This window comes from Phascolarctos cinereus, unplaced genomic scaffold, assembly GCF_003287225.1.
Source record: "Phascolarctos cinereus isolate Bilbo 61053 unplaced genomic scaffold, phaCin_HiC Scaffold_3;HRSCAF=262, whole genome shotgun sequence".
In the NCBI taxonomy this organism is placed as follows: domain Eukaryota; kingdom Metazoa; phylum Chordata; class Mammalia; order Diprotodontia; family Phascolarctidae; genus Phascolarctos; species Phascolarctos cinereus.
This window is the reverse complement of record NW_027555736.1, coordinates 251,338,042-251,357,931: the sequence shown is the minus strand read 5'-3', so window position 1 is coordinate 251,357,931 and position 19,890 is coordinate 251,338,042. Positions and strand designations below refer to the sequence as shown.

The 19,890-nt window shown below is 42.4% G+C and overlaps 1 protein-coding gene across 2 annotated transcripts in view; it reads right to left on the bottom strand.

Moving 5' to 3' along the window:
- Positions 1-7,002: 7,002 nt before the first annotated feature.
- Positions 7,003-19,890, bottom strand: part of PLEKHD1 (pleckstrin homology and coiled-coil domain containing D1) — a 41,744-nt gene continuing 28,856 nt past the window's right edge. For both annotated transcript variants that reach the window (XM_021004781.2, XM_078151558.1), the window contains 6 exons: positions 17,204-17,297; positions 15,283-15,461; positions 14,736-14,868; positions 13,608-13,752; positions 12,451-12,600; positions 7,003-11,962 (listed from right to left, as the gene is read on the bottom strand). In XM_021004781.2, coding sequence (XP_020860440.1) covers positions 11,793-11,962; positions 12,451-12,600; positions 13,608-13,752; positions 14,736-14,868; positions 15,283-15,461; positions 17,204-17,297 — 871 coding nt within the window. In that variant the 3' untranslated portion in view covers positions 7,003-11,792. The remainder of the gene's footprint in view (positions 11,963-12,450; positions 12,601-13,607; positions 13,753-14,735; positions 14,869-15,282; positions 15,462-17,203; positions 17,298-19,890) is intronic.

The following is a 19,890-nucleotide window of genomic DNA, read 5'->3' as shown; positions in this document are numbered from 1 at the left end:
ATGTTTCCCTGTACTGTTGAATTAATTATTGGAACTCTGGAGGTTTTCTGCTGGGGGAAACTGACCACACCCTGTCAGCATTGATTCAAATTTCTCAGGCTCCCTGAGCAAACTCTTAGTTAATCTGAATGATTATGGGTGATTTTAAGCTGTTTGTAAAACTTACATGCATCAGGCTGAAACAGTTTTTATCTGGTAAGCCTCAAAAAGGAGACTTTTCAGCTGTCTTAAGGAAGTAGAGAGGGAAAAAAGGGGTTATTCTGAGCCGGGAATATACAGCCATGTGTCTTTTTAAGGGACTATATGAATTTGTGGATATTTCCTTTTAAATGGCCAAGAGTATTGGATTTTAAAAATATTTAAAATGTTTATCATTAGTGATTATAAATCCAGATTTGATTTGATTTGTCTATTTACCTCAGTTTACTGTTCTGTAAAGGGATAGTAGTGGAACCCACTTCCCGGGGATGTTGTGAGGATCACATGATTGTAAAATGACTGGCATATGCTAGACATGGCACTATTATTATCTCTCTAATGTAATTCTTAAAGTACCGAAAGTAGTAAGATCAATAATTTCTACATGTGATAATTTGAGAATGCAGCTGATGCCATCTGAAGTTTATTGTTTGTGTTTCTAAATTGCATTGTATTTCTAAAATTCTCTTAGACTGTAAAAACTTGAGAGACCATTGTGAGGTAGAAATGGTGTTAAAAGCAATTTTTAATATGGATTTTAGTTGCGTATCAATTGGGCCTTTTAAAAAGGATATGATAAAATCTTTTTTTGAAACTGTTAACATTTATGAAGTATATTTGGTTATGAATAAGTAATAATAATAATACTGATTTTACTATGAGAACAGATTTTTCATTTGAAATCTTAGCTATTATGAAAATATATAAGGTGGTTTCAGGTGGTAGTATCTACCTATTAATGATGAGATAAATGATTTTCTGTGCCTGGTGATTTAGAAATGCATTTACCTAAATTGATAATGGGTTGTTTCAAGTTTTAAATACATTATGATGTGTAAGGTATTGTTACATTTCTAACTAGTGCAGTTTGGTAAACAATTGTATCACCTATATTAGAAAAGACATTTTTCTTATAATCTGGATGTTGTTAGATTAAAAGTAGTACTGTCAGAGGGGGAAAAAAATGAATGGCTTAGGAACCTGAGGTCATTCTATCTGATCCTGTGTTGTAACATTTTGAAGTATTGTAATTTAAGAAGTCATAAACTTCCAAGGTTTGTCTATATTTAAAAGGAAGTTTTACCTAAAATTATTTGGTTTTCCCTTATGAAAATTAAGATTGTTAACTAAGTTATTCGGAGTTATCATTTAAGTCAAGTATTTGTAAAAGTATTTTTGTGAAAGGAAACTTGGTAATTGTACAAGAAAAGACCTTGTAAAATCTCCTTGTAATTAATTTAGTTTGTTATAGTAACAGGATAAATTGTAAGCTGTTTTAAGAAGAGGAAATACCTTCATGAAGAAATGTTTTGTAAAATCTTTTGTGTGATTTTAGAAGGCCTACTAAATTTCCATTCATAAGCTAATTTTGTTGCTAGCAATAATTTGATATTGATGACAATTATGTCCAAACCTACTGTGAATTTCGAGTTTGTTTTCCTAGGTTTGAATTTCCTAGGTTTGTTGTTTCCTTGGACTGGCTTTAATGGGTGCTTTCTGAGAAACAGCGTAGAGTCAGCAGCTCAATGGGTGCAACATCAGAGGTATTAATACTAAAGCAGTTACTGTAATGAGCTGTAAGTGGGGAAGATCTTGCTGTTTTGGTCTGAATTCATTCCATGGCCTAGTAAGGGTTAGAATTAGTGTTTGAACTTCTCACATGTATAAGATTCAATACCTGAAGTGTCTCATTCTTTCAGATTAAGTATGGTTGAGAGGGATAAATAAGCCTGAGAAACAGAGATGCAGATCTATTAGAGCAGCAACTTATGATCTTAATGGAAATTTTATTTTACTTATGATGTTATTTAGTCAGGAACTAGAACGTATGTAGGAATACATGCAAACTACTTGGGGCTCACTTTAGAGATGTTTCCTAAGATTATAGTCACACCTGAAACCCTGATGATGGGAATTTCCCATCCAAGATCTTATGGGACTGTTAATGGGCAGTCAATTCTGAGTCTAACTCCAGGTATGAAAGTCTATGAGCTGAATTTATGAGCTACAGAGGGTGTTCTCATCGGAAGGTTGAGAGAACGACTATTCTGCATGAGCTGAGGTATGATTCCCCTGACTCAATTTCCCCACTATGACACCTGGCAGCCTTTAAGCCTACCTCAATGCAGTTGGCCATTACTTAACTTCTGCCTGGAACTGACATGAAGTTAGGGAAGCATTGTTCCTTTACATTAGTTATGTCCCTATTCTTTTATGGCAAATTTCTATAATCAAAAAGTTTTGGAAGCACAATGTCAAATCTGTTAAATAAAAGATTGATGCTGGAACATCTGAGGTTATTATAGTAAGATGCAAGTATAAAATTGAGCTAGAATTTTAGAATTAAGTATTTAGCCTTGACATCTGTTACTGGTATATTTGTGTATAAGTTAGGGTCCTTTAATTCCTCATAATGGTAGGGGGATAATTAGGTCAAGGACTTGGGAAATCAGCCTGTCTCAGTTCTGTTACAATTAATTCATTTTAGAAGAAGAATGGCTTGTGGTCTATCTTATAAATGCCTTAAAGAAGCATCCATTTTAATTAAGGGTTATTTATTTGAACATGACCAGAAGTTGGAATTGTTTTATTACTTGATATGTACTGTTTTTTAATTGATTACTCAATGTATTTATGTATGTATTAGAGTCTGTTATTAATTCCTTAGAGGAATCTTATCCTCCTGTTGGGGGAATAATGAATTAATGAAAAATATAAAAACTGAGATTAATGCAGAGTATAAAAACTGGGTTCTAATTTTTCTTTTACTTCTTTTCTGATTTGAGTTCCTTAAACATGACAATCGGCCAAGGTTCCAATTTTGGTCTTATAATAATAGAGACATAAGGGTTGTCAACTTTTATTATTTGACCTGGTTATTGGCAAGGTAATTTAAAATTGTGTCAAGATCAGCCTTGTAGGAGAGTGGACACAAGAAAGTGGCTCAGTCTGCTGGACATTGCTTGAACAGCATTCAGACTAGAAAACCTCACCAGATGATGTCCAGAACACCAGACAGCTTTATGAGAGGAGACTTCTGAAGCTTTAAATGGATAATGTATCGTTACTTTTGGGTCTCTGTATCTGTACTTACTAAGGGGACTGCCTCCTTTGATTTATCAATGCGTCAATCAATTTCTCCCTCCCCCTCCCATATTGTTATAAGTCTCCAAAAATGCTTGATGAGATGTTGACCATATCAGTCAGTGATTTATTGAGAAAGCTATGCTTCTCATTAGAATCAGATGGGGGGATGTTAACAATTATTTCTCTTGGTAATCTGTGTTCTGGAGACTCTGAGCTCCCTGCTGCCCCCAACCCCAGCCTTTAGACCCAAGTTCTTCAGAAGGACGCACATCTCTGATAATGAGATTGCATTGAATCTTCTTATCTTGGTCAAACTCCAGCCCAGGCCTAAACTGATTTTATCCTACTCAGGTTTGGGTGGAGACAGATTCCCGAGACTGGGGGTGGTATTTCCTTGATGGCAGGTGATACTGGCTCCTGTAGAGTGAGTGATCTAAGGAACCCACCCACCTCCTAGTACGTCGACCAATCACGGTTAATTGGCACCCATTGGGAACACCTATTTTTCAAAGGGCTTATAAGGCTGTTCCCCAAAACCCCAAACTGAGCCAGTTCTGAACTGGCCGCCTTAGGGGGGCCCAGTTTTGGACTGAACTCCCATGCAATGCATATCAAGGCACTTTGAGAAATTAAACCGTGGACACATGTACCCCAATTTCATTTGTCTCTTTCTTAGAGCAGACTGTTTCAAATTGGGTTCAGGGTTCATAGTTATACTGATTTTACATTTGAGGAACTGAGACAGGTTAAGTGACTTGCCCGGGTCATGCATGTGGTAAGTGTCAGAGGTAAAGTTTCAACCCAGGTCTTCCTAACTCCAGGCCACTGTTCACACTGCTCCCTATCCTTTCTTCCTCGCTTGGCCTACTGGACTGCTACCCAACTTCTAAAGTCTAATTCAAATGCGAACTCCTCTGTTAAAAAAAAACAAACAAAGAAACTGTAGAGTTGGAAAGGACCCCAGGGGCCATCTAGCCCAACACATAAACCAGAGGAATTCTTATTATAACACCATAACAACCTCTGCTGGAGGACCTCCAATGAGGTCCCCTGAGCCCAGACCATTCTCCTCTTTTTTTTTTTTTTTTGATGAGGCAATGTGGGTTAAGTGACTTGCCCAGGGTCACACAGCTAGTAAGTGTCAAGTGTCTGAGGTCAAATTTGAACTCAGGTCCTCCTGACTCTAAGGCTCTATCCACTGAGTCACCTAGCTGCCCCTAGACTCTAATTCTTGGAAGTTTTTCCAAGCCTAAATGTGTATCTTTGTGATTTCTACCTGTTGTGGTCTAGGGGTGCTGCGAACCCCAAAATTCAAGGGCAGAAGACGCAGGTCCTGCCTCAAATGAATTTGACTCAAGCCTTCTTTCAGTCAGAGACAAGGTTGGCCTGGAGTCAGGAAGACCCATTTTCCTGAGTTCAAATCTAGCCACAGATACTGTGACACTGGACAAGTCACTTTGATAGGGTATGGGCCCTAGAAACCGGCCCCCCCAAATTCCTTGAATTTTCCCACATGGTCAAGTCTCTGGCATTTGCCATCCCAACTGACCTTTCATTGTGGCTATGCCCAATCTCCCAATTCTGTACCTCTAACCTAGCCCAGCCCTCCATTGTCTCCTACCTCCAGATGCCCACCGGCTACTTCCCACCCTTGATTCTATCTAGACTCCATTCTTCCTTGGCCATCTGGTCCAAGTCCCTGGAGTTCACCGGTCCTTCTCTATTACCTCCCAGTCACCCCAGCCTACTGGCCACTGCTAGATCCTTCCCATAGTCTTTCTGTACATAAGGTCTATCTTGCAACCCTCTCCCCCACCCCCCACCCCCCCGTTAAATTGCTCAGATTCCTTCAGAGTCTGACCAATGCTGAGATTCCTTAAGATCTTTCCCACTTCTATCCGTGTTTTAATAAACATTGTCCTTGGCTAAAAGAAGGCTTGGGTCAAATTCTTTCGAGGCAAGACCTGAATCACTATTTCAGAGTTCCAGCACCCCTAAGCCTCAACAACTTAACTCTGTTTGCCTCAGTTTCCTCATCTGTAAAATGAGCTGGAGAAGGAAATGGCAAACCACTCTAGAACCTTTGCCAAGAAAACCCCAAATGAGATCACAAAAAGTCGGACGCAACTGAACAACAAAGTCCCTTCTAGTTCTAAATCTGAGATCTTGTGATCTTATAATCATCCTCAGCATACCATATTCCGTCTCTCGTCTCTATACAGGCCTCTTAGCGGTCTTGATTCTCTCAGGGCTGAAGAACAGATCCTTGCCTCTTCCCACCCATTCCCCACCCCCACTGCTTGTGCCCTTTCCTAGATTTCTCCCCAATTACTTTATATAGATTTTGTTTTGATTGGTGTATGTTCCACCCTCCCTTTCCCTGTCCCCACCCCCAGGAGTAAGCTTCTTGCGGGCATGCATCTCAGTGCCTAGCACATCATAGACACTTGGTGATTCTTGAATAACTGAATAAAAAAGGCTAATAGGCTGTTTTAGGGATAAGATGCTCTCTGCTTTGTTGGCACTGAAACATTTATGAACCAGTGACACCCAGTGACCTCTCTTGTCTGTAAGGTGTTCAAGGAGGACTAGTGCCTCTGATGGGAGGGCCTGCTGGCCCCTGCTCAGGTCTGCTCATCCACCTTTGGTATCCACCTATCACCCAACTCTCACCTGTGGCTCCAAGAGGCTGTAGGGTGCACAGTGGCCACATCCCTGTAAAACTGTTTCAGCAGATGGGATAAACCTGGTTAAAGGTAACCAATAGGCCTTAAACCATCGGTGAGTTTGGGGAATGTTTACACCAAGCATGTGAATGCTTTCCCTGGTAGAATGGGCAGATGAGAGCAATTTGTTCCACCGGCCATGAGGGTGGCTGAAGCAGGTGCTGTAGAGCACTGAGAGTTTGGTCAGACATAGAAGACACCAAAGTCACCCATTGCATCCTGGGTATCACAAGTCATCTTGACTTTTTTTTTTCTGGCCAGGCAATGGGGTTAAGTGACTTGCCCAGGGTCACACAGCTAGTAAGTTTGGATTTGAACTCAGGTCCTCCTGACTCTAAGACTGGAAGACTGCACCACCTAGCTGCCCCTTATCTTGACTTTTGTCTTGCCACTGGACTTTGATGACTCGGGAAGAGAGAGTAAGACTGTTGACTTTGTGCAACTCTGCAGCTTAAATCCAATTCACTGGAAAGTCAAGACATCAGCCGTGAAGTCACTGGCCCTCTTTGGAAATGAAAGACAAATAACAATGAAGTTAGTCAAATTTAGGCTTACACGATGGAAGCAGACCTCTGGGCTTGATTTCGAGGCTTAGAGAACCTACTATTTAGCACATTTTTTTTTTTATTGTCAGGATGTCAGAGGCAGCTTGGGGCTTTGAAAGGGAGGCAAGCACTAGATCCTCCTGGGAAGACAGAGACAGAGCTGAGAGGCATGACAATAAGCCTGAGACACATGTGCAGTGGGCCCCCACATGCTTCTCCCTGTGAGCTTAGAAGAGACAGGCTGGGCTTTGATGTATGCACCTGCTCACTGATGCTGGGCTTTATGCAAAGAGATTATCAAGCAGCTTCAGCTGCTTTGAGGAGGTGGCTGGAAAGAACTGCTTGACATCCCATGATGCCTTGGACTGCCCAAACCTCTCTTGGCTAACCATTAGATAGCATTAGAAAGTGCTACCGTATCCAGAGTTAAACCACAGAACAAAATGTAAAATAATAAATATTTATTAAATGCCAAGTTTTCCATACAGAGCTCTATGATGGCATTCATTTATTTGGCCCCTAACCAGCTTTCCTGGGTTTTGGCAAGGGTGAATAAGGGGTGCATGGGGAAGGAAGGGGCTTCCTGAGCTATACCCTGATACCTTTACACCAACAGAATGGAAGAATGGGAACTGAAGTTAGATTCGGAATCAACAGAGCTGGCAGAATTGTGTGGGAGTAGCATAGCCAAGCAACCAGCATTTGATCATACTGATCACAGATAACTGATTACCTCCTACTAATATGCTCACTATGGCTTTTTTTATTTTAAAGTTCTGATTTTGGTAACTGAATATGGGAGCCCAGGTCTAGGGAAGAGAGGAGGAAGAGGGTATATGAAGAGGATCAGTGATGCCAGGACAGAATGGTACTTGGAAAAGTTTGGATAGCACTGCTTCCCTAGCCCCCCAATCCATTTAAAATACTGAATGAAAAGGAATTTCCCCATTTAGGTAGTTCCCTGGAAGATGATAGAATTCCACTGGGAAATGGGAGGGGGAGTGGAAAGGGGGCTGCAGTTAGCCTCTACCCAGACCTGGAAATGCAGCCATTTAATCCTAGCGATTTGTGTCTCTCTGTTTAGCTAGATTAAGCCTTTCTCCAAACTGTGCTGCTCTCCAGTGGCCAAGCAAAGTAAAGCAGAGATAATAGCTGAATCTCTTGTTAGTTCACAGATCTAGAGAGGTCTTCATTCAGTTAGTGATGCTCTGGAAAATGAAACGAGTGAATCTCCATTGGAGAAGGCGCATCCACAATCACGTTTACTTTGCTCTTTCTCTTCCCCTTTAGATGCCATAGGTGTACAGACTTAGAGCAGGAAAGTACCTTAGAGATTATCTAGCCCAGCCTCCTCATTTGACAGATGAAACAGATCCAGAGAGGTCACTCAGACCACTAGAGCTGAGAGAACTCTGCCTTCTGGCAGCAGAAAAACTCATTACAATTCCCTTATAAGAGCAGCTTGAGAACATGCTAATGTCACTTTGTGAATATATGCCATCTTTTTGTGTGTGTGTGTGTGAGGCAATTGGGGTGAAGTGACTTGCCCAGAGTCACACAGCTAGTGAGTGTTACATGTCTGAGGCCGCATTGGACTCAGGTCCTCCTGACTCCAAGGCCAGTGCTCTATCCACCGCACCACCTAGCTGCCCCTATATGCCATCTTTCTTAAGGGTTCCCTATGCATTACAGTTTCCATTACTCCATTCAGGTGGGGAAAGAGAAGGAGGCAAGTACCAGTGACCATTTTCCCATGTCCAGGGTGATACAAATCAGAGGCAAACATTACACACCCCTGGTAGAAATGGGAAGAGAATTCAACTTCTGACATTTTCCACTGTCAATTTACCCTGTCTACATCTTATTTGTAGAATTGTTTGTGTATTGTCTCCCCTGTTAGACTGTTTGCTCCTTGGGAGCAGGGTCTGTCTTTTGCTTTTCTTTGTATCCCCAAGTATGTAGCACCGTGCCTATCACACAGTAGGTGTTTTAATAAATGCCACTGACTTAGCAGAACAGCTTAAAATAGGGAGTTTAATTCTCAATGGCTCAAAAAGCATACCTCTGCAAAGTCTGAACCATTCTGGGCTAGAGCCAGATACTAAAAGAACAAAGAGGACAACAGTCCCTCCCTCACTGGGGATGGAAAGATCTCAAATCTGGGTACTCTGTGCTTTCTATATTGAATATCTCTTTAGGCCAGGTGGAGACCAGCAGTGCTCAGATAGCATGCTGACAGGTCAACCCTTTCCCTCTGGCACTCTTTCTCATTGGGAAAGAGCCCTGCTGAGCACCCTTCTTGCACAGGGACATTTAGGACCTCAGGGACTGAGCACAGATAATGAAGCTAGTAGATTGTGCCATAGTGGGGAGGATTATATAAGACAGAGTCTGAAAAAGAGAAAGTGCTAAGGGGCTAGCCCAGCACTGTGCCATAAAATATACACATGGACTTTTAGGAGCTACTTGGGAGGGCCAAATTTGCATGTAACCTGCAGGGAGCAGCATTCTTCCAGCAATCACTTGACCACTTTTTAGTACTGCATTTTTGGCCAAGAAATATTTTTGTTTTTAAAAGTTAAAAACCAGTTCAGAATGTTCTAACTAGATACATTTTTTTCAGACAGGTTGATTTTTTTTCCCGTTTCCATAAATAGTTGTAAGTTGATTGACTGAATAGAAGACATTCCTGTCTGGCTTGGACAATGGAAAAGTACGCACTGCACATAGAGAAAATAGGATAGAAAAATAAGTAATAAGTTTGGTTCCGGAGCACAGAAAAATTTTCCCATTTCCTTTTATGCCCTTATTGCTTTCTTACCCAGAAAACAAATTCTTATGGAAATTTCCAAAAAGCATTTTCCCAAGAGCAAAGTGTTCATTCATTTAGCTTTTTCAAAATTTTAAACCCCTTTCTCTTTATTTAAAAAAAATGTACTTGCCACCACCCTTTTCAAAACCCACTAACCCTGCATAGGAGATGTGACAATTTCAGGTTTGTATCTTACATATAGATTCTTTCCAATACTCTTTTTTTAGTTTATTTCTGAGCCAACCTTTACCAGGTATTTGAAGAGGCTGGCTAGGTCCCCATCACAGAGAGACAACTGTTTGAGTTAACCTAACTAATTAAAACCACACAGAGAAGAGAAGCCAGATGCCCTGGGCTTTATCTGGACCAGTGGTGGACATGGGCATGTGACTAGAAAGCTGGTTTTCTGATGGAAGAAGACTCTGAAGCTTTGGAGAATAAGGAAATAGATCTCCATTTTCTGTTTTGGTCATTATAGTACCAAGGTCTGACTCCTTAGCTTTCAGCTCATCATAAATACTAACTCTTCACTCTGTATTTTCAGTACCAGAGATTCTGTACCTTCAATACCAGAGATTCTCTTCCTGATTACTTGGGTCACACCTTATTTAGGGGACAAGCACAGGGACTGCAGACAGATAATGGCAAGTGGTTTGGAAAAGAAGGAGCAGGACAGACTTTTCCATCCTAAGATGGGAGAAATGAACCTAAATACTTTGTTTAATGCAGAAACTGCTTCTGGGTAGGTAGTATCATGCCATGGAAACTGTACCAACAGATTTTAGACTTTTGGACAACAAATGACACATTCTGGCAAAGAACCCTTGTCACTGGCATTGTCTCACTATATTCAAGGACTGATAGAGTCATTTTTATGGAACCAGTCTTTCTGAGCCAGAATCTAAAAGAAAAAAATGTCTCTATGGTTTGGGTTACACTGTAGCACAATGGAAAAGACCTTTGGCTCTAGAGTCTGAAGACTTAGGTTCAAATCTCACCTCTGACACCTTGGACAAATGACTTAAACTCCCTGGTCCTCAGTTAGATTAGATGCCCTGTGAGGTCAGTTCCAACTTTACATTTATGACCCTATCAGTAAAAAAGGCATAAGCCGATGGAGAAAGAAGTCCTTGTGATCACACATGGACCTGGCAGCTTAAACATTTGATCCAACAGAATCTGTGGCCCCCAAGGAGTTTCTTCAGACCAGCCTTGACATTTCACCTTTCTCATTATTTTACTCAGAGGCAATGAAAGGGATTTATAATGCAGAAGTCACCTCTTCCTACCTCCTGGACCTAACCTCCTCTTGTAATGGCCCCTTTTATGGATCCCTTCTTTTCTGTTTCCATATCCAGCAAGAACTTTGCTACTTTGCACTGGCTCCCCCAGCCACATCATCCTTCTGTGGATCTCAGACAACTCTGGAGAGCAGTGGTCTAGGAAGTATTTTGCTGGGCTCAGCTGGTGAGTCAAGTAACCCAGGGACCACCATGGAGGACCAACTACCTAGTCCTTGAGCATTTGGTGAGAGATGATTCTATGCCCGAGGACATGGTAATGAGCTGAGATCCTCAGAGGCCCCTATTTGGCATTTGTGGCTTAGAGTAAGAGATCAAGGGCTACAGGAGAGTCAGCCCTTGGCTAGGGTGGGGGACATCTAGCACCAGGAAGCATTAAAAGTGGCAGGGAAGCCCTCACCGAGTTAGAGACAAGGGAGAGAGCCAAGGACAGAAGTAAAATATGGACATGGGACGAATAGGAAAGCATGACAAGAAGGAGGCTGACAGAGGAAAAGAGAGGAAGAGGAAAGAGGAGAAAGGATGGGGCATATGTACAGTACAGAGAAAATATATTGATAGCAAACTCCTGCATGCCTGATTGAATATATCTGTGCATCATGGAGGCACCAAGGGAATTCACTGAGGATAGCAGCTAGGTAGGCAGCTGGTAATGGTATAACTCCTTCACTTGGAGTCAGCAGATGGAGGAAAAGGGTATAAAGACAAATACATACATACATACAGGGGTGTGTGTGTGTGTGTGTGTGTGTGTGTGTGTGTGTGTGTGTGTGTCTCAAGCCAACCATCCTTACCAAGGCTACCTACCAAGTAACATGTAGATTGGTGGCCTTAGGGAAAGAGTTAGTACATAGGGAGGGGGCAGAGATCAGACCAATTAATCCAAGATCAGAAAAACTGACCTGGGGGTAGGAAAGATTTGGGGAATGACACACATATATACCATTGTTCTTTGTGGGGAAGAGTGGCATTACTAATGCAGTGATTTCCCCACAAGGAGAGAGAGGTGCTCCTGAACAAAGTGGAGAAAGAGCAAGGAGGCTGACCTTCCTGCCCTTACTCCCACTCCTGGGGTGGGAGGTGGCAATAGCCGGGATGGGATGCCAGGAAGGAAGACAGAAGATCACTTCCCACCCCGGGGAAGGGCAGGGTTGGGCCCAGGCTGTGACAGCATAATGTGGTAAATGGACTCTCGGAAACGCTGGTCTCGACTCAGCCTCTTGGCCACCTCCTTGAGCTCCTCGATGCTGTTGGCCTCCAACTGGGATGTCATGAAAGACTGGGAAGGTTTCACTGAAAAGATAGCAAGACCCACCCATCCCCCGTCTTATCAATAAACTCTTCTCTTATTGGCTCTGCTCACTATTCCTATCCTTGCTTCTTTCAATTTAAGATAATTATGCCAGTATTGTAATTGCATCTGCATTGAAGAGCTCATTTCAAGTCAACACATTAAACACCACCTCTGACTTCTAAGTCTGAAACAGCACTCTTCTAGGAATCCTTTTGTCTGGGACAAAAACAGTGTGTGTGGGGGAGGGGAGACAGGGAGGGTAGGTGCTCTGGGAGACAGAGCAACCCTCCAAATGTTAGGGGGTTGAGGGAAGGAAGCCCTATGAGAGGGATGCCAAGGTGACAAAGACGCTAGGGGTGGGTTGGAATGAGAAGGCAAGGTCTTTCCCCATACTGTATCACTGAAGGCCAAAATGTGATTGAACCTTCTCTCTTCTCCCACCCCCACCCCAGCCCAAACCCCACAGGGTAATTTAGAAGGCACTTACTGTCATTCCAGGATGTGCTAGATCTCCTTCGATGGAAACGACAGCTTTTGATGCGACGGGTAGCAGCCTTGTGAATATACACTGAGTTCTTCATGATAACGGGCATCTTGGCTTCCAACTCAGCATTCCTTATACACTCCTCAAAAAACCCTGTGGGGAAAGGGCCATGGCAGAAATTGATGAGACATCCCAGTACCCTGAGCCTCCCAAAGAATTCCAGGTCAGATTAGGGCTTCCACTCTTCCCCACCCCCCAAAAAAAATTCCCCCTAAATAAAAACAAAAACCTTATAATACAGAGAACTAGGGGAGTCAATGGCTGGTGATATAGATTTCAACCCTTCTTAAACTGTGGGTTGCAAAAATTTGGCAACAGTAAAAGCTTTCTGAATGTGCAACGACCAAAAATTAATTAAAAATCAAACGCATAATGAATCTGAGGTGCTTCTGCCTGGGCTTGCTGGTGTTGCATCCCATAGTGATACAGCCTTGATTCTGAACACAAAGCGTGCAATGCCAACAAACTGCCCCAAAGGGGTCATGAGTGGAAAAAGTTTAAGAAGCCCTGATACAGATAATGGCCCTGAGTGCTTTGGACGGGGAAATATGGTTACATCCTACCCTCTACCTTATCAGAAGGAGGAAGAAAGGATAAAACTCGCCCAAAGGGCAAATCTCTGATCGGGACATGGCAGAAAGGGAAGGAGGGAAAAGGGGAGGGAGCAAAAGAGGGAGAGGAGGTGGAGGAGTGGGATGAGAGGCAAAAGATGGGGAAGAGGAGAAGAAGGGGAGGAGAGTTAGAGGAGGAGGAGGAGGAGAGGAGAGGCAGAAGAGGAGAAAAGGAAAGAGAGGGAGAGAAGAGCCAACATTTATTAATACAAGAACTTAAGGTTCCAAAGCACTTCACATAAATTATCTCATTTGATCCTCACAAGGTATTATCCTCATTTTATGAATAAGGGAACTGAGGTTCAGAGAAGTTATCAGGCAGCAGCTCTTCAGAGGTGGAATTTGAAACCTGGTGCACCTTGACTTGGCCAGTCAGTGCTTTTTCCACTACCCTACCAGGTTCTAAGAGGAACCACCTGGTGTTTGTTCTGGTCAGGTGTAATGTTTGGGATCTGGGTTAGCCTCAAAGTAGAAGGAAAGGAGACCTACTTTTCAGATGGCTGACATCAGCCCTCATCTTCTCTTCTTTCTCTTTGTTTCGAACCTTCGAGTTGAGCCCTTGTTCCAGACTCCGAAGGGCTCCTTCTGCCTCCCGAAGCCTCTTCTCAAGGTCCATTCGGACCTTGATCTCAGCCTGACATGTGAGATGTGGGACATAGGAGAGAAACAAATTGAGGAAGCACATCCCACCTCCTCCATGAAGCATTCCCTGATCTCCCTTGCTAGAAATGATCTCATCTCCCCTACTAGACTTTAACCTTCTGGAGAGTTACTCTCTCTCTCTTTCTCTCTGGTACTCATGAAATATTTGCTAACTGATTAAGGCAGGATGCTCACTGAATTTGCTAGTGGAGATGAAACCTGCTCCCTACACTGCTTGCAGCTACCAAAGGGATGGTGGACACATCTAATAACTGTAGTTAGGAGGAGGGAGGACATTTTCTGTCACCCTCCTAGAATGGGGGCCAATACAAATGCAGGTTAGACCCTGTCGTGTTTCTGCTTAAGAACGTCTAGCCGCTCTCTGCTGCCTCTAGGATGAAATACAAATTCCTCCGTTTGGCATTTAAAGAACTTCACAGTCCGGCTCCAGCATGCCTTTCTAGGTTTATTTCATATTATTCCTTGTCAGACTTTATGCCCCAGCCAAATCGGCCCACTTTTTATTCCTTAGACTTCTCATCCCATCTCCCACCACCATCCTTTTGCACAGGCTGCGCTCCATGTCTTAGAATGAACTCCCTTGTCAGCTCTCCCTTTTAGAAGTCTTAGCTTCCTCCAAAGCTTAGATTCAGATGCCACCTCCAACGGGAAGTCTTTCCTGATTTCCCCTAGTTATTGGTGTTCTCTCCATCCTCTAATGATTAGGTCTGTACTTATTTTTTTACATTGTCCCCTGTCCTCATAGAATGTAAGCTCCCTGAGGGCAAGAGTTTTACATTTCATCTTTGTATCCCCAGTACCTTATATATAGTATATAACACATTTTTTGGGGGGGTTGGATTGGGCTGAAATGGAGAAACCCACATGGAGAAAAAGGGATGTGAGGGAAAGTACACACTTATATCCCAAAGATAATTTGGGTAAAAAAGGGCAACTGTGGCCAAGGATTAGCACCTTGAGGTCCCTCTCGGTCTGCTGCTTCTCCTCTGTCAGCTCCTGCAGAGAGTTCTGCAGGGCCTGTGACTGGCTGGAATAGAACTCCCGTTCCTCCTCCAGTGCCCGCGATCTTTCTTCATTTTCCTTCATCCTGTCTCAAGGACGAGAGGCTTATGACCATCTCTACTCACCCAGTTCAGTCCTCCAGTAAGGGAGTTAGGGAGGGTACTTCAGGAAATGACCCAGTCAGAGCATAGCCCTGGAAGGGTATGAGTGTATCTGGGGGGAGGGAGGAGAGGAGGAGGTGTCAGGGAATTCTCCCAGCCCTTCGTACTCCTGCCTGGAGCAGCTCTATGACCCATAGATTACTTTAGCACCACAACCTTCTATCCCACATTAACTATCAACCAGTGAGGACTGTTCTCATCTTCATTTGGCTCACAGGGAAACTGATTCAGAGAGTAAGGAAATTTTACTCATCTACTTAGTAGTATAACTCAAGTGTCCTAGTTCCCAGATGAAGCTCCAATTCCCAGATCCTCCTACCAATCTTGTATTCTTTCACCTCTTCTCTGCAAGGAGTTTCTCCTCCAGAAGCTGTTGCATCTTTTCCTCAATCTGCCGCAGGTTGCAATGGAGACCCCCACTGGGGTGGGGCTGCTGGTTCTGACTGGCCTGAGTCTGCGCCTGGTTCTCATTCTCCTGCAGCATCTCCAAGGTTCTTTTCTTCTCTATGGAGAGTTCCTAGGATGGAGATGGAGGGGAAAGAGCATAAATGAGACACCTCCCTTAGGCAGCCAGGTGGTATAGTGATAATGGAGTCAAGAAGACCTGAGTTCAGATTCAGTCACGCAAGTCATTTAATCTTTTTCTGCCTCAGGTTCCTTATCTGTAAAATGATGGTAATAATAGGACCTACCTCCCAGAGCTGTTGTGAGGATAAAATGAGATAACATTTATAAAGAACTTTTCAGAAAATCTGTAACCCAAAGTTTTAAAAACACATGTTAAAAATAATAATTAAAAAAGATCTTTTCAAACCTTCAAGTATGATATAAATACCACCAATTATTATTATTATTACTTCTGTCTCCAGAGAGTATTGTGCTCCTTTCTCATCCCTTTCTGAATTTCATTCGAAGTCTCTTCTTTTTTTTTTCCCACAGAAGAAGCTATTTCATCCCAAATCCCTCTTTCCATGGCTATCCAAAGTCTAATGACTTATAGCATCACAGGATCACAAATTTGGAGCTGCAAAGGACTTGAGAAGTCATCTAATCTAACCCTCTTGTTTTTACAGATGAGAGAAATTAAATGACTTGCCTAAAGTCACACAGGAAGTATGTAAGAGTTGGGATTTGAATCTATGACTCAGATTAATCACTCTTTCCACTGTCTCCATCAAGAATCAGTTCAGGGAATAAGGATAGATTACTTTTTTCCCCTTTCTTCTGTGAATTTAGCATATTGTTCCACACAGTTTTCTGGATGAAAATATCCTCCTTAATCCCAGCCCTTACACCAGATTTTAGGAGGTTCAGCACATCAAATAGCCAAGTGGCAATTCTCAGTTGAGTGGTCCCAAGCAGTGACCATAATGGCATGTGGAGGTGAAATGGCAGTGAATTTTAGTATCAGTTTTAGTGTCAATATTTAGTCAGTGAATTCATTAAGCACCATCATGTGATAAGCACTGTGTTAGGTTGTGGGGTAAAGAAAGGTAAAAGACAGCCCCAACTTTTGAAAAGCTCACAATCTAATGGGGGAGACGACATGTGAATAACTAGATACAAACAAGACATATACATGATAAATTAGAAATAATCAACAGTGGCTAGGTGCTAGAATTAAGTGGGATCAAGAAAGGCTTCCATAAGAGGGTGGGATTTTAGCTAGGACTTGAAGGAAGCCAAGGAAGCCAGGAGGTAGAGATGAGGAGGGGAGGTCATCCATGTGTGAGTGACAGCCAGCAAAAATGCCAGGAGTTTGGACGTGAAGTGTCTTATGCAAAGAACAGCAAGAACCTCCCTTCTCTGCTTTGCAATCCAGTAAGAAGACTGGTGGTGGAGTTACCTCTTAACTTCCCTTGATGCAAGAATTACTTTGAGGGAACATGCTTTAGGAGAAAAGTGGCCAGCAGAATGGCTACTTTTGTCACTTTTATACCCATTGAGTCTACTGGGTTTTTGGATTTCTATTAGACAATATTATAACCAAGGCCATTGCCTATTTCTACAAACTCAGAATTTGTAATAATAAATGAATAGCTCTGTGGGTTCTAGGAAGTAGAGTAAGCCAATGTTTTGGGCCCTGTTGGCTGAGGAGGGTTCCTTCAGGCAAATGTTCAAGAAGATCTCTCAGAACAAAGGCCTTTTCTTCTCCCAGTCCCCCTCCCCTTTTAAACGTCCAAGTCTCAGTTTCCAGGACACACAACTGAAAAATAATAGCAACACCTGCCCTTCCTAGCCAACCAGCTCCCTACTTACTTCCAATGTCTGCTGTAAGGATTCAGTGAGGTTTCTCAGCTCTTTCTTCTCTTGCTCCACCCCGCTGAGGCATCTTGCTGTCAGCTCCAGCTCCCTAATGAGACAGAGAGCTTGATACCAGTACCCTCCAGCCACCAGGATTTCAAAAGAAAAACAAAAACTTAAAATACCTGCCAACCCAAATGTAAGTCACTTGAGGGCAGATAGCATGTGTCTTAACTTCTTCTTCGTGGAGTACCCAATACCGTGGTATTAGTTATACAACTCACAGAACCCATTCTGTAGCATCCTGAGAGACTTTATACATGATCTGGGGCTTCAGAGACCCCTCCAGTGTAGGTTTATCTACAAATACCCAGCTTGTTCCCATACAGTTCTCAAATGTGGCAAATCAGTGACCAGCTGATATTCTAGATTTTCTGTGTCCACACCCTATGCTTTCAATGATTCAATATAACAAATATCTGTTCAGCATCTACTTAAGGGTTTATGAGATCAAGGTGGTAGATTTTGACAAAACTACCTTGTTAAATTTAATATGTTTAAAAAACACATTATATCTAGGGGCAGCTAGGTGGCGCAGTGGATAGAGCACCGGTCCTGAAGTCAGGAGGACCTGAGTTCAAATCTGCCCTCGGACCACTTGACATGTACTAGCTGTGTGACCTTGGGTAAGTCACTTAACCCCAATTGCCTCACTAAAGAAAAAAAAGAAAAAACACACTATATCTAACAGAAGTTCACAGTTTTTAAAAAGTGCAATTGTTTCTTTTTTATATTGAAATATTTGTACTTATTGATAACTGTCAAGTTCACAATACTCAATATTCAATGCACTGATCACAATAATATGATCTTATCAATTTGGGAATTCCCCTGAAGATGCGGATGGCAACCTTTCCATATCTGTCTATCCTGCACAACTCTCATCCATATCCTTCCAAAGCTGGCCTCTGGGGATCAGCCCACCATGTTGGAAGTACCTTCTCCTGAAATCCAAAGGATACAAGTGGAGCACTCCGACCATACATCTGTCACTCCTTGTTTTCTCCAAGTGACCAGATGATCGTTCATTTCTGTTACATAGTTGCTTGATGACATCTTTTACTTAGTTTTGTTCTCTTCATTCATTACATGTTGCATCTTGCCCACAACCACTGCATGTCTTTCCATTGGCCTCTATGTAATATTCATCTTTAATTCTCCCCCCCCCTTCGGCAATTGGGGTTAAGTGACTTGCCCAGGGTCACAGAGCTAGTAAGTGTCAAGTGTTTGGTCTGAGGCCGCGTTTGAACTCAGGTCCTCCTGACTTCAGGCCAATGCTCTATCCCTTGTGCCACCTCACTGCCCCTCATCTTTAATTCTTTATAGGCAGTGCTATTCCACATCTCTCTGCCATCCAGTAATATTGGTAAAATGTTTGTATTGAAAAGATGGCACATCACTGTTATGGGAAATTGTTGCCGAGTAGTTTCAGTCACGTCCAACTCTGTGACCCCACTAGGAGTTTTCTTGGCAAAGATAATGGAGTAGTTTGCCATTCCCTTCTCCAGCTTGTTTTACAGAAGAGGAAACTGAGGCAAATAGGGTTAAGTGACTTGCCTAGGTTCACACAGCTAGTTAAGTGTCTGAGGCTGGATTCAAGCTCATGAAGATGAGTCTTCCTGATTGGGCTACCTACCTGGGAAGTTTGGAGTCAGTAAAAATACCCCCTACCTTTTAAATTTCCTGAAAGAATCTATCCAACCCCCCTACTCCTTTCCAATTCTGGATCCAGCTCATGTCAATCTGTCCCAAATCTACTGATCGATCTATCTATCTATCTATCTATCTGTCTATCTATCTATCTATCTATATCTATGTATCTTGTTGGACAAGCTGTATTGGGTGTCCATTCATTTTCAAGTTGAAATAGACATTCTTCACCCATTTGGTCTTTGTAGATGAATAAGCCAAAATCTTTTGAGAGATTACATATCTTTTCCAAGAAGCTCTGCAATTCTTTAGGACTTGCCACAGTCAACATGATGCCCTCTATAAAAAGGAAGATCTGGAGGATTCTTCTTCAACCTGAATTCAGCACTGAGTCTCCTCCATCACAGCGGCAATACCTTTGGCAGGCATACATCTCCGTGTTTTATGCCTCATCTGACATTTATTATCCAAGGGTCATTGAACAGAATTCCTTCTGCTGTTACAGCTTCCAAGAAATCCTAAATGATCCTGATATATGGATGAGAGATACCTTATTGTATGAGTCTGTAAGGCAGTATTTTATTCTACTGAGTCTAACATTTCTTCCAAACTGATAAACAATTAACATAATAGGATCTTGTATTTTCTACATCTTTTAGTGAGTTGTGAGGTGAGAAAACTGTGGTCTATTGTTTAATAATATTGCTTGGGAAAGCCTTCTTGTTCTCTATCAATGCTCTCTGTTTTGTATAGATGATGGAGAGTAGGTATATATACACACATAGGCAGTTATTGATGTTTCTGGTTGCTTTTTTATATAAAGGGAGGGGGGTCATTTTTTAAGTGTTCCTTTCCACCCAGGGCACACCAATACTCAATCCCCTTAGAGGTCCACACATTTTATATAGGTCCTTATTACAAAGATCATCTGAAATTCCCCCCCAATAAATCATCCCTTCCTCTGCAATGGTATTCCTCCTGGAATTCCAAAT